At 46.4% G+C, this 25,140-nt stretch overlaps 2 protein-coding genes across 7 annotated transcripts; one reads left to right on the top strand and one right to left on the bottom strand.

Moving 5' to 3' along the window:
- The first annotated feature begins 326 nt into the window (after window positions 1-326).
- tp53bp1 (tumor protein p53 binding protein, 1) lies at window positions 327-19,099 on the top strand. 6 transcript variants are annotated; one of them, XM_029256038.1, is made up of 29 exons: window positions 327-461; window positions 4,989-5,203; window positions 6,253-6,340; window positions 6,436-6,511; window positions 6,978-7,075; window positions 7,296-7,439; window positions 7,535-7,595; window positions 7,693-7,856; window positions 8,019-8,148; window positions 8,273-8,364; window positions 8,654-8,862; window positions 8,941-10,372; window positions 10,482-10,598; window positions 10,681-10,878; window positions 11,193-11,259; window positions 11,616-11,717; window positions 12,561-12,951; window positions 13,050-13,118; window positions 13,228-13,380; window positions 13,493-13,716; window positions 14,161-14,304; window positions 14,626-14,993; window positions 15,891-16,082; window positions 16,240-16,422; window positions 17,152-17,340; window positions 17,779-17,873; window positions 17,982-18,178; window positions 18,271-18,407; window positions 18,817-19,099. In XM_029256038.1, exons 2-29 carry the CDS (start codon window positions 5,024-5,026, stop codon window positions 18,999-19,001), a joined length of 5,685 nt encoding a protein of 1,894 aa, XP_029111871.1. In that variant the 5' UTR covers window positions 327-461; window positions 4,989-5,023; the 3' UTR covers window positions 19,002-19,099. The 6 variants fall into 6 exon arrangements, with proteins under 6 accessions (XP_029111871.1, XP_029111870.1, XP_029111873.1 ...); XM_029256037.1 differs by lacking the exon at window positions 327-461 and adding an exon at window positions 2,574-2,650; XM_029256040.1 differs by lacking the exon at window positions 327-461 and adding an exon at window positions 2,584-2,698 and having other exon boundaries at window positions 6,978-7,069.
- A 117-nt stretch (window positions 19,100-19,216) lies between these two features.
- Window positions 19,217-25,125, bottom strand: tubgcp4 (tubulin gamma complex component 4). The gene is made up of 18 exons (XM_018763585.2): window positions 24,967-25,125; window positions 24,585-24,713; window positions 23,836-23,958; window positions 23,665-23,718; window positions 22,993-23,049; window positions 22,784-22,863; window positions 22,375-22,576; window positions 22,031-22,196; window positions 21,783-21,907; window positions 21,626-21,676; window positions 21,430-21,535; window positions 21,061-21,168; window positions 20,670-20,814; window positions 20,353-20,530; window positions 19,972-20,106; window positions 19,701-19,817; window positions 19,479-19,618; window positions 19,217-19,395 (listed from the first exon to the last, which is right to left on the bottom strand). The coding sequence occupies exons 1-18, from the start codon at window positions 25,042-25,044 to the stop codon at window positions 19,383-19,385; spliced, it is 2,007 nt and encodes a 668-aa protein (XP_018619101.1). The 5' UTR covers window positions 25,045-25,125; the 3' UTR covers window positions 19,217-19,382.
- Window positions 25,126-25,140: the final 15 nt, after the last annotated feature.

Here is a 25,140-nt window from a genome sequence, read left to right as displayed (position 1 = left end):
CCAAGTGGGGTGTAAAATGGGACAGATGATGGGAGAAATGACGTGTATTTTTGTTTTGCGAAGTGGAAAAAGCGAAAAGATCCGGACGGGCTAACCCGCGGGTCCAGCAAATCCAGGTCCAGTCCGGAACCCTTTGTCAAGTTTACAGTCCATCGTTGGCTGTCCCTCAGAGAGAAGTGAAAGAGAAAAGCGATGCACAGATTTACTGTGAACGCGGCATCGGCGCTCTCACGCACGATCATGAAAAAAGATGCCATTGCATCTTTAAGTGGCACTCGTGGATCCCACACCCAAGTGTATCCAGGAGGGAGAGAGAGCCGGGCACACACACACACACACACACACACACAAACTGAAGTCACCGCTGTTAAGCAGTTACAGCTTGGAAGCACAAATAAATCACATATTTTAATTAAAATACCACCCGCGAACGGAGCGACTTGCGGTCCACGTTCAGCAAGGTAAGCAGTCGGGTATGATGGTGGTACGTGGCGATTTGAAATGATTTTCTTTCATTTGTTTGCACGTAACGATCAAGACTCGTGTTCAAGGGCGAGTTGGTTTCTCGTAAAGGTGCTCGTTGCTCACTTGGCGCTGCGCAATCGCCGCTCCGGTTGCCAGACACACAGATGCGCTGCGGTGCGGGATGTCACGGGTCCGGAGTGTCCGCTTCTTCTTCTCAGGACCCTCCTCGGCGCACCTTCGTGGGGATTGTGGGGTGCACATGTGCCGGATCACACGTTTCTAACATTGTACCGTCATTACGCTCGTAACACAGTGACGGGAAACGCTGGAACGCGAAGTGTCCGCAAAAGCGAATCGCAGATGATGCTCTTGAGGAGCACAGTTCATTCTTCATCATGTCCTCTTCACTAATGGTTTGTGTTGTTTTCTTTCAACCCTGTCACCCCCCCCCCCCTGCAGTTTTCTCAGGGTGTACAGTCACAGTGTAGTTCAGGGATGTAAACATGGACATCATGGTGTAGGTAGGAGATCCTGGGCAACCGAGCAGGTGTGAGCCTACAGCACATTGACACGAACTTTGATATTTTCCTCAAGGGTTGGGGGCTGGAGAAGAGAGGTGGCGACCCAGTGTTACCTCGCCCACGCCTCGTCTCGGTCACTGGAGGATAAATCAGTGATGAAGTGTGACTGTACGGTGTCACTGCAGAGCTTCTAGGCTCTATGCCTTCAAACCTCTACAAAAACATACGTAATAATTAGAAAAAAAAGCCTATCTGTGCAAATCCCGGTGACCACATCTGCAGTAGCATCATAACTCTCATGTATCCTCCTAAAAATCAGCTCAACTCAAAACAGGGGCAGTTACTCTATTTCTATTCAGTGCACTTGCAGCAACTTTACTGTAGTTGCTTCAGTGGAAAACATTTTTTTGGCTTTATGGTATTGATGGATTGAGGATTGGGGTATGCTTGCTTGTTTTTCAACAGAATTCTATACATTTTATTTAGAAAAAATCTCTTTATTAATCATTTTTCTTTGCAAAATTACACTTCAAATATCTCTAAAGAATTAATATATTCTTCCTGACTAAATAGATCTAAGTTTTATGTCAATACTAGTCTTTTCAATGACGGTGTTCATAAATGTGATACTCAGCAAATAAAAGGGAAATGGGTTAGTGTTACTTTTTAATGCACTGGTTGCATTTGTGGTAAAAACACAGATTAGATTATTGCGAATATTGAAATGTGTTATTAAAATTGTAAATACGGATTTGTGTAATATGCCAGTATTCACCTGAAAATTATTGTGCATTTGACCCTGGGAATAATTTTCATTTCTCTAGAGCTCAAAAGAAACATTTGTGGATTTCAAAGAACATTATTTCTTCATTGTGATAACTGCAGCATTATCATTTTTATCTCTGTGGTTTAATTATATGTGCCTTTTGTACTGAGCATGTGTGAGAACTGAGTGGCTCCAAGATGTGTTGCCATAGTAACATATGGACGTACCTAATAGTATATTGGTTCAGACGTTGTCCAGGGAGAATCAACTGAATTTCATGGTTCTAATACATTTACTGAGACCACCTTGATCAACCCCTCCAGTCCGTCATGAGCCTAGTGTTTTTATGTTCACCTTGTATACCTAATTCTTCCAAAATTAGTTGTCTTGGTGATGTCATAGCTTGCAGATTTTTTTGGTATTTACTGTCATTTTTATTCTTTTGGACACACTGCTCTAACTTAAAAATCACCTCCAGTTATTTTGCTGTCAGATAAGCAATTTTTCAGAAGCAGGGCAAATATTTGGTTAAGTAATTTGTCAGGAAAAAAAATGAAAAGCAGCCCCACTTGAATTTGAAATAAAACCAAGACTAGTCTCGCACGTAGCAGTAATTTTAATTCACAGGGAAGAAAGGGCTTCCTCCATTGTTCCACATGAAGTAGGCAGGCTTGTTAGGCGTGAAATATGCTGCGGCGCCCCCGGTGGTAAGTGGTTTTGCTCTAGGCCAATCACTGTTGCGAGTTCGCCCTTCAGCCAATCAAATTGCAAGGAAGTTTCAGTGACGTATACCGTTTCGCGGCTCTGGACCAATCGTAGATAGACGCAAAAGACGCGTGTGCCGCGAAGATAAAGAAAGAGTAAAATGGAAACTGGCGCTGCGTGCGTGGAGAAAGAGGTGCGGTGATCGGCTGTTGACGCGCATTTTCTTTATGGCACGGATTGGGTATGCGTTTTAATGTTTTAATTTCAGCCGTTAAACTATTGTTTGTTGTGTTTTGTAGCGCTGTGCCGTGTTAGCAAACATGATAAAAGTCGCGAGGTGCTCGTTCGTGCGTCTGCCGAGCGATCGATCGATTGATCGGACGCGGCGACGGTTGAGACTTGTGTTCATTTGGTGAAAGATGAAAGTGCGGTGAAGTCGTGCTACAATGAATAGAACGATTTGCTTCCTTCATTCGCTTTTCTTTCATGTCTTCCTTTACTAGCTGGATCATGGGGCTTCTGCTTTTTTTTTCCCTCTTTGCTTTGTTTGTATATGTATATCCTTAAATTTTTACTCTTTACTTTCTCTCCCGGCACGTATGAGATTAAAAAGGTGGAAAGTAGAAGTTGAACAACTTTTTAAGTGTTTGTTTACCCCAGATCACATCGTGATCTTGTGCTTGGCCTTACTTGGTGTTGTTGGTATACACGATGTGCTCTGCGTAACTTACGGACCTGGGTTGTGGATTATTATTGTGTCCTCATCGTTACAAGTTTAAAAAAGAATGAACTTACTGTTGTTCATTTTGTTGTGTTTTAGTGCCGGTTCAGATTCCTCACGTTTATCAATAATAACTCCTGCAGTAAGTAGCTCTAGTGATCAAGGCCTGGCGGTACTGACCTACAGTACTGACGGATACTAGTAGAAGTATATAAATGAGGTATCCATGTGTTGTTGTTATTGTTGTTATTTTTTCGGCTGACTCATTTGCCCAAGGTGTGTACAGTGTTGCGTAACCATTATTTACTGGTTACCAGATCAGGAATGGACTGTAACTGGGAACTGCCTTAACCACTGTGCCCCCTGGTGGCCCTGCCTGGAAAGTACATTGTTACAAGCGGACAGTGTAAGAACCTGATGACGAACTCATGCTGTGAGTGCATGTAGAGAGGTAGTTTTTTGTAGCCGAGGAGTAGTTTACAAGAGTTGTTCTGGGTGGGAGGAATGACATGTTGGTAGTTTAGTTGTGATCCCCTCCCCCAGTTCAGACTAGCTGTAACATACATGTCAAAATGCAGTACAGAAATAATTAAGCTGTGTTCTAAACTTTACGTGGAGTAGTTTAATTTTGGGGGGCGGGGGGGGTGGTGGTGCAGCGGATTTGGCTGCTCTCCAGTGGGTCTGGGGTTTGAGTCCCGCTTGGGGTGCCTTGTGATGGACTGGCGTCCCGTCCGGGGTGTGTCCCCTCCTTCTCCAGCCTTATGCCCCGTGTTGCCGGGTTAGGCTCCGGTTTGCTGCAGCTCTGCTCGGTGTGTGTGTGTGTGTGTGTGTGTGTGTGTGTGTGTGTTTTCGTTCAATTTTGGTAGAAGGGTGTGTTATTTCACAGAACCATTTGGCTCGTGCAACACAATTATAAAAGTTGACTTTTTGTCGTTCTTTCTACAAAAGTATGTGAATATTGCAACATTTGTCAGCATCTTAATGGACTTTATCCTGGGCTTTTTGGTAATTTTGCTGCCTTGTTATATTTCACGTCTTTAAAAGGTACGAAATAGAAGTGCAAATATGTCAACGCATGCAAGACAATCACTCAAAATAAAGTATACCTGCTGTTTATTTCAAACGTGCTGTATAGGTACAAATGTACGTAGTGGGGTGGTGGGAAATGTAGCAGTTAAGGATATTGCCTTGTAGTGTGAAGATTCTAGGTTCAGATCCTCTACCTGTTCTAGGTACTTGGCCTCAACTGATACAGTAAGAACATGTTGCTGTATAAATGGGGAATCATTAGTTTGGTTGGACCCTGTAACCCCTGACAAACAAAATGATACACCTAGGTGTGGACGGTGCAAGAGGACGTGGGTTTGATCACTGCTCAAACTATTCCCTTGTTCGCTTCGATTTCTTCTGGGTGCTCCGGTTTCCTCCCACAGTCAAAAGACATGTTTCAGTTGAACGACTCGCTCTACATTGTCCATTGTGTGAGTGTGTTGCACTGCTTTACATGAAACGGATGTCAACTAAATATTACATACTATTTAAGTTGCTTTTAATAAAAATATGTGCTAATAAATGTAAAAGTGTGCCGTACTCTTTCTGAAATGTCCTCATATAACCTCTTAAACATCTTATTGGGTATTATATAGGGTGCAGGAATGGTGACGCTAGAGACAAATGACTGAAGTTGCAATGAACGATGCCTTCGGCAAGGTCTCGCTTAAAAGGCCACATCATTTAAAGCTTGTTTGTTTTTAAATCATTGCCTCTGCCAATGACAGTGCAGCATTTCTGTGGTTCTGTTCCCTCACAGCGGTCAGTTCTGCTCCCAGCGTGTGTCTCATCCTCATGGACCCTGGAGGAAGTGACCTGGAGCCTGACCTCTCCCAAATAGAAAACCCATGTTTGATTGTAGAGGACTCCCAGCCAGATAGCGCCGCCCTAGAGGAGGATCCTGAGAGCAGCTATTGTGCCCTGTTGGCCCGCCGCCTGTCCAGTTTGCAGCCCACCTCCCCTAGCCCTGTTCTGGTGAGAAGACTGATGGGACCGGAGCAGCCTTTTATATAATGCCCATGCTGTTTTTCTCAGACATGCTTGTTTTTGCATACATTTTCCTGCACTGGGACTTTTACAGCAGACATGGTTCATAATGAATTTACTTGAATTTACTTTAATTGGCTTAGTGATACAATTGGGGCAAGAAGTCTGTTCATAATTCCAACCACTATGTCACAATCAGTAAAACCTTAATACACACATCTCTTAATTTATTCACAGGCTAGTTCTGTAATTTGTAAAAAAGCTCGGATAATATGAAAATGAACTTAAAATTCACCGAAAGACTTGTTTAATCCTTATTCATCGGTTACTGGTCCTATGCAGGGTTGCTGTGTTCCAAAGCCTACTGCATACTGCAAATAGGGGACACGAGGGAACAGCATGGATGGAACTGCAGTCTACTGCAGGATTTTATTTTCTTTTATTAATTTTGTACAGACAATAAAGGAAGCAGTCAATAAAAGCATTATAATTGGGGCAATTTATTGGCTGGATAAATTCTGTAAAAGTCTCAGATATAAATAAATACAGTAAGAACATTTAATGAACTTTACGCTCCAAAAAAAATTAAAACTAAAGTAGAAATACATAATGTCTATAGTGACATATTTAATGCCAATCGTTGATTGACTTATTCAATAAATATATGAAATGTTGGGATCTTGTTCATCTCCAGCACACACACACCAGGTAAAAGCTGTAAACACCAGGAGTGAGTGGAATGCAGACCATCCCATAATCCTTTCTTTGAGTGCTCCTTACCCCCAGCTAATGATTCAATGCAGAAATGCAGATGACATCATTCTGCAACAATTTTTTTGAAAATATTCATGAAAGTTCAATTAGAAATAAATGGGGGGGGGGGTGATATACTTTTTTTTTTTTTTTTTTTTTTTTTTTTTAAAAGTACAAACGCAATCAAAACATGAGAACCCAGTATCTAGCGATGTTGAAACAAGAAGTATGTGTGTGTGAGAGATGTTAGTAGTTTTCAAGGCCTTTCATTTTGTTGACACCAGGAGCTGATATCATCACCAGCTGGTAGCAGGTGCTCGCAGACCGAGAGTCAAACAGCTGCAGCCCAGAGTAACAAGCATCCAAGCCCAGGTTGGGGATGTACTCCTTTGATGGCTCGCATTTTCACTGTTTGCGAAACGCTTGTGTTCTCCGAAATGTTGAGGGAATCGTTGCTTTCTTTCCAGCCTCCTTGGATTCCCCTTGCGCAGTTCAAGAGGACAGTCAGGTTTTTGATGTATGCCCCCCCGCTAATTTAAAGAGGTCAGCATACAATCGCGTACACTCCCGAGAAATGTAACGGATCCTTAATGCGGATTATTTTTCGAATGACCGAATGCCTGGAAGACATTAGATCTGAACCTAATGCTGGAAATGTCCTCACTAGGATTTTTGATTGACTGACAACACTAGATGTCTGATGGTGTAATCGTATATGGTTTTCTTGGTTATGATGCGTTCGAAAGGGGCTTCCGGTAATAGAATAAGCATTCGGACCACATAGCCACAGAAAGAGCTTCTTGAATTAGGAAGGAGAAATAATTCCTGTGCGGTGAAGTGTGGTCACATTTTTCAGTGCCAACAAACAACTTGCAGCTTCAGAACACAGCGACGTAATTGAATTACTGGAAAAGCTCTTGGCTGGAGACGAGGTTATAGGAGTGCACCTACTGACTGTGTTCTCCATCTTCAGCTTGAAAGGGTCGGATATGGTTTGCCTTTCTTCCAGGGATCTGCCACCTTCCAACAGAAAGCGCTCCGGTGAAGGGATGGAGATGGATGCTGGGGCCGACTCCACCACGCCGTGTGTCCAGTCGGAAGGTGGTTGTAAGATTGCGTCCGATCCCCCCCCTTGGAAGTTTATGTGCAGCCTCTCCTTTGCTGCAGTCAGTTTTACTGTATAGCTGTCCACACGGCGTCAATCTAGAGAACACCTTAGAAGTAAAAATGTGAGCAAAAGGCAGCGTGAATAGTTTTCTTCCATGCCTTCGACGTTCGTTAAGGGTAAAGATGTATTTCGGAGGATTAAATGTTGACATGCGTGCAGGGAGGACTTCGCAGTTTGGATTCTTGGCGCTGTCGGAGAGTCAGGGTTTGAGAGGGGAGATAGACGGCGGTCGAGAAGGCCAGGGAGAGGAGCCCGCTGCAGCGGGTCGGGCAGACGGCGAAAGTCGGGGGTGTGCTAAGCAAGGTATGCTTTCAGAGGAATGTGCAACATCAGCATGGCTGTCGTAATAAATATGGATGTTCGTGGTCCGATAATTGCTGATGGGATTTTTCGTTAAGGTGCAGAGGAGAGTAAAGCCGAAGGCCAGAAACCAGACAGCCGGAACAGCGCATCTAGAAGGTAACCGCCTTGGGAGGGTTCGCCCGGTGACGCCGTTTTCGGGGGGAAGCGCTCCCTCGTCGACGCGTTCGTGAAGCCGTCCCTCCTCCGCTTCCAGGTCAGAGGTGAGTTCCAGCTGTCCACCTGAGCCCACGTGCCTGGAGAGGAAGGAGAGGAGCATCCAGAATCTTCTGCATGCCCAAGCCTTAGAGGCAGAGGAGGGAGGGAATGACGGTGAGGTGCCATCCTCCCAGGACGACCTTTTTGAGGAAGGGAGAAGTGGTATGTGCTTCTTGGCTCCTGCTCTCCTTCATCTGAATTTTCCACAGATGGAAAGAACGGATGGCCTTAAGTTTTTTTCCTTTTTTTTTTTTTTGTGTGTCCTCGACTCCCTGCTCTTCACTACTATCTAATTTCCTGTCTCTTACCTACGGGGCCCACCAGACACTGGGGGGGTGGACAGCACGGTTCCTGAAGCAGAAAGCCTGCGACTGCCCACGTCAACCCCTGCAAACACCTTGCATCTTCTGCATCTCTCCGGCCAGGGGACCCTGGTGCAGGAAAGCCTCTCCCAGTAAGAGAGGGGAAAGCCTCACCTTCAGCTCGCGGCTTACGAAAAAATGCAAAGTGTTGTAATGTAGACGTGTGCCGGGATCAAAAATGCACAGCTTTGTCCTTGTCCTTGTCCTTTCCTGCAGGAACTCTCTTGAATTTGTGGCTCCCACTCAGGAACGGTTAAGCCAAACGCCTCTCATTGTGCCCAACTCTCCCATGGTGCAAGCACACGAAGGTAATTTAAGTCGGAGAAGTGCAGAACCGGGCAAAAGTGCGAGTCCGCCCGGGCGACCTGGGCGGTACTTGCATGGGACAAAGTAGAAGTAGACAAGCGGGACAGAACAAGTGTCGTACGTCTCTGGGAATCGTGGCAGAATAGCGCGAATGGCGTGTCGGCTCATTCCCTGCCGAGACTTGTGGGGGAAAAGACCACGTCTCCAGCAAGCGTTCTTCTCGCTGGTGCTGTACGCAGATTGTCGGTGCACCTCATGCTGAATGCCTTTGCCGTTTTTGTGATTCTCAAGCTGTTGAGGAACCCATGGATACGTCCGTTCCTCCCGAAGAGCCCGAACATCCGTCCCGCAGAGAGGAAGAGCCCATGGAGATGGATCACGCGCCTTCTCAGTCGGATCCTAAGCTGCCTCCCACTGCATCCACTCCAGTGTCCCGCAATTCTCCAGGTTTCGTTCTGGAGAAGACTCTCCCTCTGCCGTCGCAGCCCGACTTCTCCCATGTAAGTTCCTGACTGAGGAGAATAGAGAGTGAAGGAGTTTTCCAGATAAATTTTAAGTTGAGTTTGTTTATTTTATAGGATATATTTGTTCCGACCCAGAGTCAGGAAGGAGGGGGCGGTAGCACGGGGCCAGACCCGCTAATGAAGAAAGACCCATCGGAAAGACGAGGGGTAGAACCCGCCACGGAGCACGAAGCCTCCCTCTCAGCCCAGTCACACCCCAGCGTGACGGTGGAGTCCTTCCGCTTAGAGCTCTCCACGATCAGCGAGACCACTGCTGTCGCTCAGCAGGCACGTGAGCTGGAGGAGGAGGAGGAGGGGGAGCAGGAGGACAGTCAGGCCACCCAGATAGAAGAGTTTGGGGAGGCTGTTGGCACAGCTTCCAGTAAGCTTGTCCTTGGGCCGCGTAATCAACAGAAGGATACGGGTGATTTCCAGGAAGGGCTGAAAAACAGTGCTGACTCACCAAAAGTTTCCCAGGTGCCTGACTTGATAAGCTCTAGCAGTAGGTGTGACAGTATTGAATTAAATGCCACAAATGACACTAAACCAGACTTGGAGTCAGGCCTTATCAGACCGGCTGTTCCGGCCACGGATGTAGTGTCCGCCGCACAAGGTATCGACTTGACGGATAGTCGCGCATCACAGAAACGGGACGCGGGCTGCGCGCCGAATGTCACGAACTCCCAGCAAAAGCTTGAAGCTGTCGGCTTGACGGCGAACGATGCTTTGAAATGCGGCCCCCCGCAAACCGCACGGGAGGCTCAGGCCAGCTTGGCTTCGCAGTCTCAGTCTCGGTCCATCCTTAAGGAAGAGGAGGTCGGACTGCGGGAAGACGGCGTTAAGGATGTGGTGATGGAGGCCCGCTCCAGGAGTCCAGACGTCCGTGAAGTCTCGGGGTCTGAAGCTGAGGCGTCTCCTCTCGCTGCCTTTCGTGGGCCTGAAAATGAAGGCGTGGCGGACGAAGAGAAGATGGACGAGGAGGCGAAACCGGAGGGGACGTCGGAAGCCGAGCAGCCCGGGCTTTGCCTTTCCCTCTCTCAGAGCCAGATGCTGTCCCCGGAACCTATGGAAGAGGATGACTCGCCTTTGCCTCAGGAGCAAGGCGTCCTGAAGGAGACCGTGGCCGCGGCCCAAGAGGAACCGGCTCCTGCCGAGGAGGAGGAGGAGGACGAGGGCAGCGGCGCGATTGTTGTGGAGGAGAGCGAGAGGGACTCGCAGCCACAGTCGGACAAGGCTACCGCTTCACGCTCGGCAGACTTGTCTGTCCCCATGCACGGTGTTCCCATGGTTCCTGCGGAGGATCCGCAGAAGCCAACGTCTCTGGCAGAAAGCCCGGCGGAGAAGGCCGCGTCTTCTCGGAACGGTACGGAACCGCGGCCCAAGGCCTCGAACCCGGCCGCTGATGGCGTTTGGCAGTCTGAGAAGGCAACGCCCCCGTGCGCCAAGAATGCTGACAGAGGAGCAGAGGAGAATTCTGGGTACAGGAGCCCGAGCAATAGTTCCGGAGGTGCGTGTTTGCGAGTGTCCTCTGGGAATGGCGCTCGTATTTGCATAAGTTCCTCGATCTCCTTTTCGGAGTGACTTACTCTACGTGTTTTCCAATGTGTCTCCTGCAGAAGTGCCGTTTCACTTCACCCTTCCGAAAGAAGGGGAGGTGATTCGACCGGTGGCCAATGTCACACCTCCCTTGCTGAGCCAGTTAAAGAAAACGCCGAGACACAGTACACCCATTGGTAAACGCCGCACGCTTTCGTCTTAAACGCCTAGTACTCTTGGTTTTAGGGTTTCTAACAGTTTGTATTTTTTTTCATGCAGAAATGACCTCATTTTCAGAGAGATCGGCTGAGGAGACCACCATGGCGGCCAGCGACATCACGGTGGAGGAGAGCAGGGAGGAGAATAAAACCGCTCACGAAAAAGCCTCGGAGCATGATGGGAAGCTGAGTTTGAGGATGAAACTGGTCACCCCAGTTGAGGAGAGTAGTTCGGTGTCTGAGCATTTCAGTCTGCAAAGTAAGGCTTGCTTTTGTTTGGGGGAGGTGGGGGGGGTTCACATAGCAAATTTTTATCACTTCAGTACATTTGATTGTTCTTAATTTTGGCTTTTTCACTGTCCATTTATTTTTCGTAACAAATACTCCACCTGCCCCATCAACGAATACATTTTTTTTTTACATGCCCAAAACCCGATAATTCTGATGTCCCCTCTTGGGCATTTTGTGTTGTTGCTGAAATGTAACCCATCACGGTCATTAATAATTCGTCCTTTTACCATTAGCGGCCGTTCGCCGTTTGACAAACTGCTTGTGTTTAATTTTTCTCTCCAGAACCAGCACTATTCGACGATGAAGGCTCTGTTGCCAAGGTTACCACTGTTGTCAAGGCCGTAACCAGGTAACCCATTGTCGTTGCTATGCAAGGCTGCTTATTTATATAGGCTCTTATTTCAGTTTGGTCACTCATTTCAGCTGCTGAATCAGTGTTGCTCTGCGGATGATTTAACATTTAAATTACTGGTGGGCACTTTTCATCCCACAGCCTCTGATATGTTGCACGTAATCAAGTTCACGCAAACAACTAAGACCTTAGAATCAAGCAGCTTTCAGTGGAAATCGTCTTAATTAAAATATAATATTATATAAAGGCTGCATTCTAAAATGCTTTGCCTGGAAATTTCTCTGAATTCACGAAGACGGTCAGGTTGTCACTAGGTAGTAGTAGAGTGCTGACCTCGGTGTCTTCCCTCGCAGTCCCATGAGTGTGCCTTCGGTGTTCAGCCGAGTGTGTGAGGTACGCAGGGAGGAGGAGGTGCAGGAGAAGGCCCAAGCCAACAAGCCCAGCACTCCTACTAGGTAAACCCCCACGCTCTCCTTCACTGCACAGTGTGCATGATCTCATTTGACAATGACGCTGCAAATTGTTACCGAGTCCGGGTCCTCAGAGCCGTAGCGCCCTCTGCTGGCTGCGTCGTTCCATTCCAGGCTTCGCAGCGCGCCGTCTAACTCGTACACGTCCTAACGGCACCGCCACGCTAGGATTCCTCGCGGCATTTAGACGTTTGATATGCGTTTCCACCAGAAAACTGCATTCGCTTCAAATGTGAAAAATGCCTTTTATCTTTGAGACCAAGAGAAGGTACATTAGGCGAGTGGATCGTATAACCCCTTAACCTCGAGAGCTACTGTAAATCAGAGTGCATCGGAATTGCATCACTTTTTCCCCGTTTTAAATTCCCTGTGCTGCCGTAACCTTGCTAGTAGTGGATGTGAGAAAAATATAGACCTCCCCTGGTGCGCTGTATCTTTAGAAAGATTTAAGTAGGTCCTGGCGTGCCCCGCTTGCTCCACCGCGGCTCGCTGGTAGCCGTGCCCACGTCTGACCTACTTGTGAGTGATGGATCGAGAGGAGAAGATGAGGCAGCTATTTTGGGTGCCAGTAAGCATTCCCCAGAGAAGATGGGAGGCAGCGTGCTGCAAAGTCACTGCAAGGTCATTGTCAAGGTTCTCGGAGCCCTAGTTCTCTCTCTCTCGCTCCACGTGTCAGGAGTCCAGCTGCTGACTTTCACACCTCTAGCAAGGTGAAGTGATTCATGTTCCTGCCAGCAGTTGAGTCAGCAGACGGGCAGCCGGTTGTTCATTAAGCTGCAAAGTACAGTATGTGATCTGTAAGCAGGTACCTTGCCCATTCTCCTACAGGGGAGGCCTTTTCAACTTGCCCTCCTCTCAGGTGAGTGATGGCGAAAGAGCTGGTCCAGGTCCCCTGACGCAGAGGTTGAGGAACTTGCCCAGGAGCAATGCTGTCTTCGAGACCAGCCAGTCAGAGGAGCTGTCCCCCAGGTCTGGGCAGGAGGGCTCAATGCCAGCAAGCCCAGGTGGCAGCTCTGGGCCAGAGAGGGCATCGCCTCACCTGGGCGGGGAGGAAGAGCCTCCTGCCGGAACCGTGGGCGCGAGCCGTGCCGACGGCCCTGCTGGCCAACCGGGGCCCGAGGAGGGAGCGACGCCTGCTCCCGGCACGCCTCGCAGACAGAGAGCCGTGTCCCAGCAGACCAGCTTTGACACCCACGCCTCACCCAGCCTTCCCAGCAAAGTAAGAAGGATGCACCGGGGCGTGTCCCTCGCTCGTTAGTCCGTCTCACTTTGGCCCAAGTCGACAATAACGGGAAACTCTCGCGCCCCTTGCTGCAGCTTCGCCAGAGGGCGGTGTCCCAGCAGACCAGCTTCGAGGCCCACGAGCCGCACTTCCCTATGGCGCAGGTAAGGGCCGGTATTGCTCAACTCTGATGGGGACCGACTGATAGTGGGAGATGGAGCGGAGGGGCTGACTCTTTGTGTTGGAGCCAATGTATCCGATGTGTTCGTCAAGGGAGACCTGGAGATGCCCCCCTTGCACTCCCCCCACGGGCAGGCCCTGCACAGACACGTGCGAACCATCCGCGAGGTCCGCACCACCGTCACGCGCATCATCACGGACGTGTATTACGAAAATGGCCGAGAAGTGGATCGTAAAGTCACGGAGGTGGGAGATGGGGCCGAGTGCCGAGGCGGTGCCTGGAAACAACGGTCTGCGTGTCTGAGGACCGTCGTTGCGGGCTACCTCCTTCACCCGTGTCACGTCTGCGGTCCCGCAGGAGTGCGAGGAACCAGTCGTGGACTGCCGCGTGATGGAGAACGACATCTCCCCATCGCGCACCGGGAGCTCCCTGACCTCCGGAGACCTAGCGGATGTCAGTTCCTTCTCGTCCAAGACCTCCAGCCTGCAGCACAGCTCCAGTGGAACCAGCAGCACGGGGGGCGGTCCTGCGAAACATGCCGACTTCATCATTCCTGTCAGTCGCGGGGGCAAATCTGCCAGGTGATTCTCTTATCCTCTGTGTAAATGAAATTCTTCCAGGTTTACACACGGCGGTATATTTCCCTGTATAGAATGAGTCGAGGGTCCTCGCGTTGTTAGTCCCACTTCCATTTTTCCCATAGTGTTTCTGCTTAAAGGCATTTCAACTCATTTTTGTGTACAACTTCAAATGAAGTAATTTACACCAGAATTACTTTACGGTTACGGTGTCGAGAAACCGTAGCTTTTGGTTTCTCGGACTAGATTGTTTGTTTGCGATCTGCGGAAGACTTCGAGAGTAGCGTATGAGATTTGTCAGCCTCTGCAACTCGCCGACACCCCCGACACGCAGCCAGACTAGGAAGCGTCTGGAATCCCTCGCTGGCCCCTGGCGTAAGGCCCTTTGCCTTCCCCCTCTGCTGCTGCCCCCCCAGCCCACAGACCGCTCTTCGTCTGTCTCCTCAGCCCCCGGAAGGCGAGTGGACAGCAGCAGAGGGCCCACTGTGGGCCAGGGGGGTCAGAGTGGATGGAAGACAGAGGCAGAGCCCCACTAACACCGCGTGGAAGGGGCCGTCGCGGCAGGCCCCCCTCCCGCAGCCCCTTCGCCAGGTGAGGCCACTCGGGATTGGCTGCAAGAGCAACTCCCTGGCATCCACGCGCCTGGCCCCGGCCCCGGCCCAGCCGCCGCCGCCGCCTATCGAGTCCCCGTGGGCCCTGCGGTGTGCTGCTTTGCACTGACGTCTTCTCTGCATTTTTTTTGAAACTTCATTTCAGATGTCAAAATAAAGCAGAGTATTTGCTTTTTGAGGTGCTCAATCCCAGCATGCCTGATTCCTAATATAACTCCGTAAGGTTGAGTGTCGAAATCTAATGTGTACTTTGTGATTAATTCCTGCATTGAATACGTAGTTCGCGCCTCTCTCTACTTAGGGGTACTGGGAATCAGCCAAGAGACAGTGGTCGAGCCCCCATTTCTTCCTCGGAGGAGGAGCCCAACAGCAGGGCGTGTCCCCGTGTGGCGGAGAGCCTGGCCGATGCCCCCGACTCCCCAGAGGCGGTGTCCAACACCAGCGGGGGCTCCAACAGCTTCGTGGGTCTGCGTGTCGTTGCCAAGTGGTCCTCCAATGGCTACTTCTACTCTGGTTGCATCACCCGTGACTCCGGGGCGGGCCGCTTCCGCCTGCTCTTTGACGACCGCTACGAGTGCGATGTGCCGGGGAAGGACATCCTCTTGTGCGACCCCATTCCCCTGGAAACGGAGGTTACGGCTCTGTCCGAAGACGAGTACTTCAGCACGGGTATGAACCCGGGGCGTCGAGTTTTATGAAATATGTGAAGATTTAGGAACGATCATGTCTAGACACCTTTAAATTCAGGCTTAAGACCCACATATCTGTATAACTTTAATGTGTGTGCGCTCCGTTTTTTTCCCCATTTGCTACTTTCAATGTCTTCATTTATCTTAATCTTTTTTTCTTTAGCACTGGTGCCTCACGGGTCCCGGCTTAGTCTGTGTGGAGTTTACATATTCCTTTTTAATTTTTCAGATGCTTTTTTTTTTTTTTTATTTTTAATGCTGACGTGTGTTGCACATTTCTTTAAGTTGACCCTTGAAGAGTTATGTATCTTCTGTATTGTCGAGCACTTTGAGAAGCTGGTTTTGAATACATTATATAAAATTATTGCACTAATGATGCAGTTCTACCGTGATCATTCTTAACGCTCAAAATCTGTCTATGCTGAGCTATTTTATAAAGTACTGTTTACGATAAATGAATAGTAATTCGCACAGCCATTCGTAATGATACTGCCTTTCAGCAGAATTATATGATGGGTAAGGCTTAGCTTTTTGGGACATTCTTTAAAACTTTTTCACTTTAAGGCTCATTATTGTGGTAGATGGTGGTTCTGTACTGTTAGTCACAAGGTTTTTCAGATTTTGGGTGCAAATGGTATGTGCTCATTAGTGCACTCTAAAACATAATGATGTTTATGCTATTTGAAATGAATGTCTGATCATGTCTGATCACTGCTTGTGTATATTTGAGTTCAAAATGCTGAAACGGGGTGTACACGTAATTCAGATCCTTCTGCAGAGCTTCTCTGTATCATGATCTTGTAGTATATTAAACATTAACAGAGGACAAAGGAGATTCCCTTTTTCATTAAGCGTACTGTTTCTTATGTGTCGAAAGGTGTGGTGAAAGGATACAAGACCGAAGGTTCAGATTTCTTCTACTGCGTGGAGAAGGACGGTCAGCGGAAGTGGTACGGGCGCATGGCTGTCATCCTGTCTATGGAGCAAGGCAACCGTCTGAGGGAGCAGTATGGCCTGGGACCTTATGAACCTACCACCCCGCTCACCAAGGCGTCTGACATCAGCCTCGGTGAGACCGTGTGATCATCTGTATTCTTCAGTTAGGGATTGCTTGCTTTAGAAGATAGGGAAACATTTCAGGTCACAGACAATCTTTTTGCACGTAATAAAATCTGAGCTATCGAACCTGGGTGCGATTTGCAGTGATCTTAATTTCTTTGTCATAGACAATCTGGTGGAAGGCAAGCGGAAACGGCGGGGGAACTCTGGGGGCGTGGGAACCCCAACTCGGAGCTCCGGTGACAGCCCAAGAACCCCTGGGCCGTCTGGGAAGAGAAAGTCCGTCACCCCTGCCGAGGAGGACAGGACACCTGCCAAAAGGGGGCGCAAGTCTGCCGGTCCCAGAACGGGTATGGACAACCCACCCAGAGAAGACGGACACGATTAAATGTACCCCGTGCCACCCCCCCACTTACTGTCCCAAGACAGTCTTTTAATGCTTTATCGGTGGACTCTCAGCACACTGAATGTGCATGACTTTAATCTTTTTAAATGTTTTGTTTTTATGTTTTTATATAATCCTTTTAAATTTAGTCTTTTAAGCCTTTTAACTGGTTTCATATTGTATTTATACTTATCTAAAATATTGCTGTTGGAATAAACTGGGCTTGTTTTGTATCTAGTTGGTGCTGTTGAAATAAATGGCAGTGTTATTTCTAAGACCCTATCCTCATGTTTACGCTTTCCTGTAAAATGGTAGTTCAAGTTTGATGCATTTCAGACAACTCAAATTTAGGAAAGCTTGTCAGTACAATAAAAGTACTTTTTCTTCAGTGGTTGTCTTTGTTGAACAGAAGCTTCAGCTTTTCCTTCTGCAGAACTGGTATGTGACTTTTATACGTTCCTGTCGTGAAAACGGTGGCCCAAGTGAGCACTTGCCCTGAGGAGCTTTTTCTGGTCATCACTCATAAAGCCTTAACTAGTCCCTGTGTCTGTTCACAACCATTGAGTTCACTTTGGGTGCTTGAGTACAGCATGTTATTCGTACAGTCCTGGTCCCCCCCCCCCCCCGTCTTCTGAAGCTGTGTTGGAGAACTTGCGGTGCTTGTCTCTGTCTCACTTCTACCATCTTTGTGCAGGACAGCGTGTGAATGTGTGCAACACTTCAGGGAGTGGCACAGACTTGCCCTCTGATCCTGGTGACCTGTTGGAGACCCATGGGCCACTTCCCCAGAGTGCCACCCTCTTCCTGGGCTACGCTTTCCTGCTGACTGCCTCTTCAGAGCACGACCGCAAGACAAACCAGCAGACTAGTGATGGAGAGGAGGGTTAGCGGTCCTTCGGTGTAACATTTTAGTATTTCTATCCCGCTGATAACGTGATTCTTTTTTCATCTGCAGCTGTCACACTTTGTTGCACCATTTCTGTCAGCATGTAGTGGGTTGAGCTGTTGCAGACTGGAGGCTGTGGGTTCAAATTCCACTCCTGCTGTAATTCCCTTGAGCATGGCACTTACTCTGAATTGAGACAGTACAAATACCCTGTTGTATAAATGGTTAGTGTAAAGATGATTATTGTTGTAGACAGCTAAATAAAGGTTGATCATTTAATAAATTTTCTATTTCACCCTCCAACAGAGCATTGTGGAACATAAAATACTTGGGGGGGAAAAAAAAATGTTGAGCTCTTAGTCACATTTGCACAGTGGTTTATGGGATACGAGTCTCCAGCTGGTAACTGCTTTTCCAACCAATTTGTTCACTCAGAGTATGTGCAGACTGCACCTTACAACAAGCGATACACAGAGAGTCAGCTGGAAGCAGGAGGGGGTTTCATTCTCCAGGACTTCAGTGAGGAGCAGGTGACTCCACAGCTCCTACTATGTTCATGTCACTGTCACTCACACAGACCCTTTTTTTTTTTTTTTTTTGTTTCAGTCACCTAATGCTCACAGTTCTTTTCCCCACAGTGCAATGCTGCCTATCAGAGCATCCTAATTGCAGACCAGCACTGTCGCACTGAGAAGTACTTGCTGTGTCTGGCCAGTGGCATACCCTGTGTGTCACACATGTGGGTGCGAGACTGCTGCCATGACAACAAGCTGCTCAATTACAGGAACTACTTGCTTCCTGCAGGCATGGGGCCAGGAGACAGGATTGTGGAGTGGTGAGGCAGTAGATAATTTTCTTGCTTTGGTAAAAGGTGAGGTCATATGGGCATTTGGATAATACAGTCTTCAATGTGGTATGTCCTTACAGGCATCCTCGTTGCTGCCCCTTCCAATCGCTGAAGATTCTTTTGGTTTTTGAGCAACCTGCAGACTTCCTGATTAAACTGATTAGAATGGGAGGAGCTGCCTCTGTATTCCAGCATAAAGCAGACTGTGATATTGCAGGTTGGCACGTACTTCTTTTCGTCAGTTTCTCCTGATGTTTTGGATGGAATTGGGTAACGAAAAAATTAATACCTTCTACATTTACAGGATTAAAGGTGTCTAAGCAACTGACTTGGGGAATTAGTTCCTTCAGGACATTGGTTCCCAATCATGGTCTTGGGCAATAATTTTTAGTGCTCAAATTTCAACCAATTTGCTGTAATTTAGCCATTAATTGAATCTTATTTAAATGAATATTTCAGTGGTCTGTACTTCAGTAAATTAGCAAGTCAGAGGAACTTAAACTCATTTGGAACAAAAGATTACGCTGGCTTCAGCCACAACCAAATTTGGGAATCAGTGCTTTGTGATCACTCCTGCCATTGACCACACAATGTTTTGCATGTTTTGACTTGTTTTGCATGAGCAGATACAGCAGAAGGCATGTTTGACCTGGTGGTGACAGACCGCTCCTGTCCCCCACCGGTGCTGAACTGGGCTATATTGTTGGATCTGCCCATTGTGGCCCCGGAGTGGCTCATCCAGAGCCTCATCTGCGGAGAGAAGCTGGGCTACAGGAGCCATGCCCAATACCAGTATGACTACTCTCCCTGAAGTCGAGCATCATCCCATGTGTTTTAGTTTTAGTGCATGTTTCTTCCTGTACATAGTTTTTAATTCCTCTCTTTTAAAAATAAATTGTGATTGGTTCAGTTGTGTTTTATTTAGCAGCTTCAACAAGATTAGAGGTTAAACCATTTATTTACACTTTATACATTGGTCTGTCGCTGTATATGGGCCTGTAACACCCAGGGAATTTCAGCTCACCAAATACAGCTGGCTTTTTTTTATTTTTTTTTTATTTAAAGAAAGAAATGGTACTGCAGAGCCATTTTATGTCCAAAGATTGGGCTGCAGCACATCACAATGGTTGGTCTTGGGACAACTGAGACAGGTGTTTTGGTCTTGCATCGTGGACCTTCTTAAAATATTGCCTTACATACCAAAACTGCAAAAGAACAAAAATGTCAGTATTTAATAGAAATTCCTTATGCCTTCCCTTTAACCCCACTACAGCTGAGCTACTTTTACCTTCCTAGGGTGCCCCCTGACTGGGTGTAATATTTGTTGTAGTCCAGCCGAAGCAGCAGCTGCGCAAGGTCAGAATTTATCTGATGGTTCCGTACACTGGACAAGATCTTAAACAGCAGGAAAGACTGCCGACTGAAGCCCTGACAGAAAAAGCACAATAATGAACACAATATACACTGTTATAATGTACATCACAGGGTTACAGGAAGAGGAAAGCCCCACCTTCACTAAAATATCCAATTGGGCTGCACCCCTGTCATCCAGTGGACCCAAATTCTGACTGACTAGTGAGCAGAAGCTGTGACAAAGTTCCAGGATCTCATTTAAGCAGTGAAATACCTAGGAAAGGAAGACAACAAACCAGGACTGAATACAATTACTTTCATTAAAGAAATTTTTTATAGCTAAAATATGAACAAGGCTGAGAAAGCTAGAGATACGAATACAAAATATATTTTCCTTAATGCTTCTGCCTAAATCCATGGCTACTTACAGGCTTGAGGAGGATGAAGGACTGTGCTAGCAGGTTGCTCAGAAAGTGATCATGGGCCAGCCTGATGCTCTCAAAGTCTCTAGTTGAGTTAATTTGTTGCAAGAGTTGGGAGAACTGAGATTCCAACACATCAACCTATTCAGACAAAGTAGGGAGGAATGAAATACCAATACTAGAAAAAAAATGGTGAATGTCTGAATAACACAAAGAAAAATAGGTTGCTGGTATTAAATTTATGTTCTCATATTTAATTTGAAATGTACACCCAACTAGTCTTACGACATTAAAGACCACAGTTGATGTCCAAGTTAGCTGTGTGCCATCACAGCGGGTGTAGAAGGTTGTTTTACAGCAGAGGTTAAGATAGTATGAGACCTTCACCTGCAAGTAGTACTGTAGATTATCCACTAAAAAAGCCATGTGGTTTCGCAGTCTCCACTTGACTGCATCAGTCTGGTTGGACTTCAGGTGCTTCCTCTGCATCTGGAGTGCCCAACAATGTTGCAGTTCTGACTGCACTCGACGCACACCGAGCAGGTATCGAAACACCACATTGTACCTAAGAAATGGACAGTAAGGCGAGATACACATCCCATACCATATACCATAATGGCAGGGAAAGATTTATGCCTGAAATGTAATCATAGTCACTAGTTTGTTAGCCAGTAGAGGAACCCAAAAGCACCAACAACACTCACTTCTCCAGTACAGCAGGAGTGAACAAGATGTGCAGGGGCCATTGCACTTTGTATGCCAATCCCAGAGCAGCCCAGCCTGTCGGTGGAACCTCCCGGGGAGAGGAGTCCTGTGGAGGTGTAGCACCCTCTCGAGTCCCAGCAGCCTCTGAGAACACAAATCATTCACAATAAACTGTGTGTGTTCCACTGATGTATGGATGAGTGACCCAGTGTAAGTAGTGTATCTAGCAGTGTAAGTCACCCTGGTGAATAAGGTGTGTAGGCTAGTAATGCTACACAGTATCCATTGTAAGTCGCTTTGGAGAAAAGCATCTGCTAAGTGAATAAATGTAAACTGATCACTCATTCAAAGCATTATTTAAGTTGACTGAAGGTAAGCAATTATAAATACCTTTAGCTTCTTTTCCTTGATAATCAATGGTGAGATGTAGGAGGGGCAGCAGATTGTCGTCATCGAGCAATACCTTGTGAGCTGCTTGCTGAAAAGCCACATTTACATCTGAAAAGGGGTTACAGTAGTATGATAACGTTAGACTTTATATTGGGTATGTCATGGTTACTGTTGAATGCTTTTGAGAAAAGCAACAATATCAGGTTTGTACACTACTTACATTTACTTATTTATACAGCTGGGTCATTTTTAGTGCCTTGATCAACACTATGACAGCAGGAGGTAGGATTCAAACCTGGTCCTTCACTTAGAAGGCAACAGCTTTATGACCTACACTACCTGCTGTATTTACATCTCAAGAGCACATACCATGCTCTGTAACAGCAGTAGGAGGAGTCTTCAGCATGTGCTGTGCATGATCAATGAAAGCCTGGAAGAGTTCACCTCTCCCCAGCAGGTAGAAGTCTTTAATGATCTGAAGGTAAAAATACATATTTGTGTTAAGCACAAATGTTTAACATATTGAGCTAAAGGTGCCAACTGGCAATAGGAGCCACAAACTAACCTTAAGTTGCCCCAATAGATCAGACTCCTCAACCATCAATGTCCACAGATGCTGCAAAGAAATAGAGGGCTTCTGTTACAAAGTCTTTACTTTTAATGTGAAAATGTGGGTTTTGCTCGTTTGCCTTTGGACAACAAGTCAGTGACATCTGACATACCTCTGCAACTGTGCTCCGAATTCCATCAATAAGATTCTCAAAGTCTACCAGACTGAAGAGTGGCTGCTGTTTGAGTCGGTGAAGCTCTGCAGCAAACATGTCTTCTTGGTGCTTCAGGATGGAACCTGGGGAAGGAAGGAAAAGGGGGGGGGAACGCAAATCACTCCCTTTTCGGTTACAAAGTGCCAGAGGAAGGGCATAATGGAATTTAACTGTGAACTACTGTGAATGATACACTTCACACTCACCAGCACGGGAAGGATTTTGGTTGTGATTCTCAAACATTTGGACAGATTCACCAACAAACAGGATCTTTTCAGCCACACGGACAGGGATATATGAAGGCAGCATCTCAGTACGAAGAGAGAACTGTTGCAGGGATGGAGCCAGCATGTTCTCTTCCTCAATCAGTCTCTATATCAGGTGAATGTGTAAGAATAACAAAGCATAACTCATTATTACATTTGTGTACTCTGAAACACTTTTACAGATTGTGTTGTTTTCAATCATTCATTTTTACTACCTGAGAATGAAAAACTTCTTTAACCTGAATCAACACCGATTTTTCTTGCACAAACAACACTGCTCTCACCAAATCCTGCAGCTCTCGAAGCTGTTTTCCACTGAGCCCACCAATCCCCAAGTCCTCCTCCTCTTCCTCTTGAGCTGCAGCAGCACCCCCTGCACTTGGACCTTGTTTCACAAAAAACTCCTCACTCTGATCCAACAGCAGCCCATGCAGCATCCACGCAGCCAGTTGTTTGTACATCACACCATGGCACACTGCCAAAATCCTGAACCAAAAAGGACACATTTTCATAAAAAATATGAGTCTGAATCCTGATACATCTCAGATGTGTTCTACACAAAAGCTTAAGCAATTTTTCAAAGTTGAAAAATGGGGGAAAATGCTGATGATCATAATGACCAAACAGGAAAGACATTACAAAGCTTTCCAGTATGTATTTGTTCACTGTTTTTAATGAAAGAGTGCAGCTCACTTCTCCAAGGCCATGCGGACAGGTGGCAGCCCCCCACAGCTGTGCTTGTACACAGTCTCCAGAATCTGACAGCCATGAATCTGGAAATGTTTTAGAAACAGAAAAGACATATTCTTCTATCACAGCTGTTTTAATGTGCTCTCTATTTGTTTTAAAAACTGCTTATTTTAACCACATATCATTAAATACCTCAATTCTTAATATCATACCTTCTGAGATCTGATGGTCTCTACCACCACCATGACAGAAGGAAAAAGCAGCTGAAACTGAAGAACAGAAACTGTGTAAATTATCATAGTAGCTCTGTTATAATACCATAGTTGTGTTCCCAAGAAACACCCCATAATGCAAATCTGCACAATAAAAACAGTTGAAATTGGGAAATTGTGATTTGGGCCACAGTATAGGAAATACAGAAATCATCACTTACTAAAACATCACACCATACCTAAAATTACATTTTACACTCTCTTCTAATTTAATCTATTACAAACAAATGAAAAAGCCATGAAAATACTGAAAATGTGCAGTTTTTGACTCTTCGCCCTTGATTTCAAAGCATTTTATAATGCCCAATTTTTTTCTTTTTTTTAAAGAATCTCCAAGGCTTAAACCACCATTACACTTATTTACATTCTTCTCACTTTATCCAACTGTTTTACACAGCAGATCAGATTAGACATAAAATGCATGGCAGAAATTTGAATTTTCAAAAGGAATGCATTATTTATTATTTAAATTTATGTTGGGTAAAGTGGGTTCTCTATTCATCATGCTATATCCAGGTCTTTACTAAAACTGGAAACATAGAAGAACTGACTGTATAGGTAACACCCTGACTGATACAAGTTTTCTCGTAACAGACGAATAGTTTACGTTACCTGGTCCAGCATATAATTTACATGAGAAATAGAAAGATGTGGATCGCCAAGGAACTAAAAAAAAGAAAGAAGAAAAAAACTAGGATTCATTCTGACGAAAATGTCACTAAATTAAACAATACTTTCCTGCACATTTGAACTAAACAAATACAAGTTAAAACAGACTCCTACCTCCTGTTCAAGGTCAAGCAAAGCTTGTCGATAGGGCTGCAACATAGAGTCCAGTCCTGTGCAAAAGGCCCGAAGATAGATCCCATTGAGTCCAGCTTGGTTTGGCTGATTTGGATGGTGCTCCTATGCAAAAACAAGACACACAGCAGTTGGAATAACTGGGATAATACACACACACACAATGGCTGAAGTCGCTTGTCCCAAGCAGGGTCACGGCAAGCCAGAGCCTAACCCAGCAACACAGGGCGCAAGGCTGGAGGGCGAGATGACACACCCAGGACGGGACGCCAGTCCATCACAAGGCACCCCAAGCGGGACTCAAACCCCAGACCCACCAGAGAGCAGGACCCAGCGAAACCCACTGCACCACCGCACCCCCTTTTTGGAATAATACAGATCATACAACTAAGGGAACTGCAGTAACAACAACAACTAGGGACTCAAATAAAAATTTAAAAAAAAAAAAAAAAAAACCCACTGAATGCAACACATGCATGTAATACACCACTGGCTCCAGCATTTTAACTAATCATTATTAACTAATATGAACTGACACCTTTGTCCAAACACACAGAGCAGTATTATTAATCTTTACAATTTATGAGTCTTTCTGACCACTGCTACTGGGACCTAAGGTGTGTCAGTTCTAGCCACTACACCACATGCTGCGAATTACAGTAGCCCAAGGAAGTATGATTATTGTTTATCCAAGCCTGGTGTGCAGTGCATCTCCTCAGAGTCAGACCCACTTGCTGATGGACGTGGCCGGTGTGCTGCTCAATGAACTCTGTGAAGCGGATGTAGTCGGAGCCCAGCTTGCACAGGCGGCTCAGGACGCTGATCTCACTGGGATGCAGGAAAGGCAGCTCCTGCGACACCTGCAGGACGCCGGACAGCAGTTTAACGTCCACTGTAAAAGTCATGCATGTGCGCAGCTTCCTCAGCATTACAATTCTCACAAATACATACACAAAAATATTATAGCAAAACAATGGGAGTGTTACCGTTGCGTTGGTTAACGCCGTTAACCCGTTAATAACGGTTTTTTTCTCAATTATTCACCGCCATATTCCTCAGATAATTTTTTTAAGGAAAAAAAAAAAACAGCCTGAATGAATTATTCCCACTTACCTGTAAACCAGTGCGCTTATTCCATGTGAATATCGTACCCGGGTACCCGCTGAGAGCCAGCAGAAGTTCGTGAATCATTATTATCCCAGCCGTCGAGAAGAAACATTGGGAAACGATGGGATAGCAATATGGCTGCGCGCGACTAACAAGGCCGCCAATTTCACTGGCGCACTG

Source organism: Scleropages formosus, chromosome 11, assembly GCF_900964775.1.
Source record: "Scleropages formosus chromosome 11, fSclFor1.1, whole genome shotgun sequence".
Taxonomy (NCBI): Eukaryota; Metazoa; Chordata; class Actinopteri; order Osteoglossiformes; family Osteoglossidae; genus Scleropages; species Scleropages formosus.
This window is presented reverse-complemented; position numbering and strand designations above follow the sequence as displayed.

Excerpts from the sequence above, each read along its gene's own strand:
- tp53bp1 (XM_029256038.1), top strand. The coding sequence starts at position 5,024 with ATGGACCCTGGAGGAAGTGACCTGGAGCCTGACCTCTCCCAAATAGAA. Across the intron at positions 8,863-8,940 it reads CGCAGCCCGACTTCTCCCAT|GATATATTTGTTCCGACCCA; the intron begins GTAAGTTCCTGA and ends TTTATTTTATAG. Across the intron at positions 12,952-13,049 it reads CACCCAGCCTTCCCAGCAAA|CTTCGCCAGAGGGCGGTGTC; the intron begins GTAAGAAGGATG and ends CCCTTGCTGCAG.
- tubgcp4 (XM_018763585.2), bottom strand. The coding sequence starts at position 25,044 with ATGATTCACGAACTTCTGCTGGCTCTCAGCGGGTACCCGGGTACGATA. Across the intron at positions 24,714-24,966 it reads ATAAGCGCACTGGTTTACAG|GTGTCGCAGGAGCTGCCTTT; the intron begins GTAAGTGGGAAT and ends GGCGTCCTGCAG. Across the intron at positions 20,107-20,352 it reads ATCTACAGTACTACTTGCAG|GTTGATGTGTTGGAATCTCA; the intron begins GTGAAGGTCTCA and ends TTGTCTGAATAG.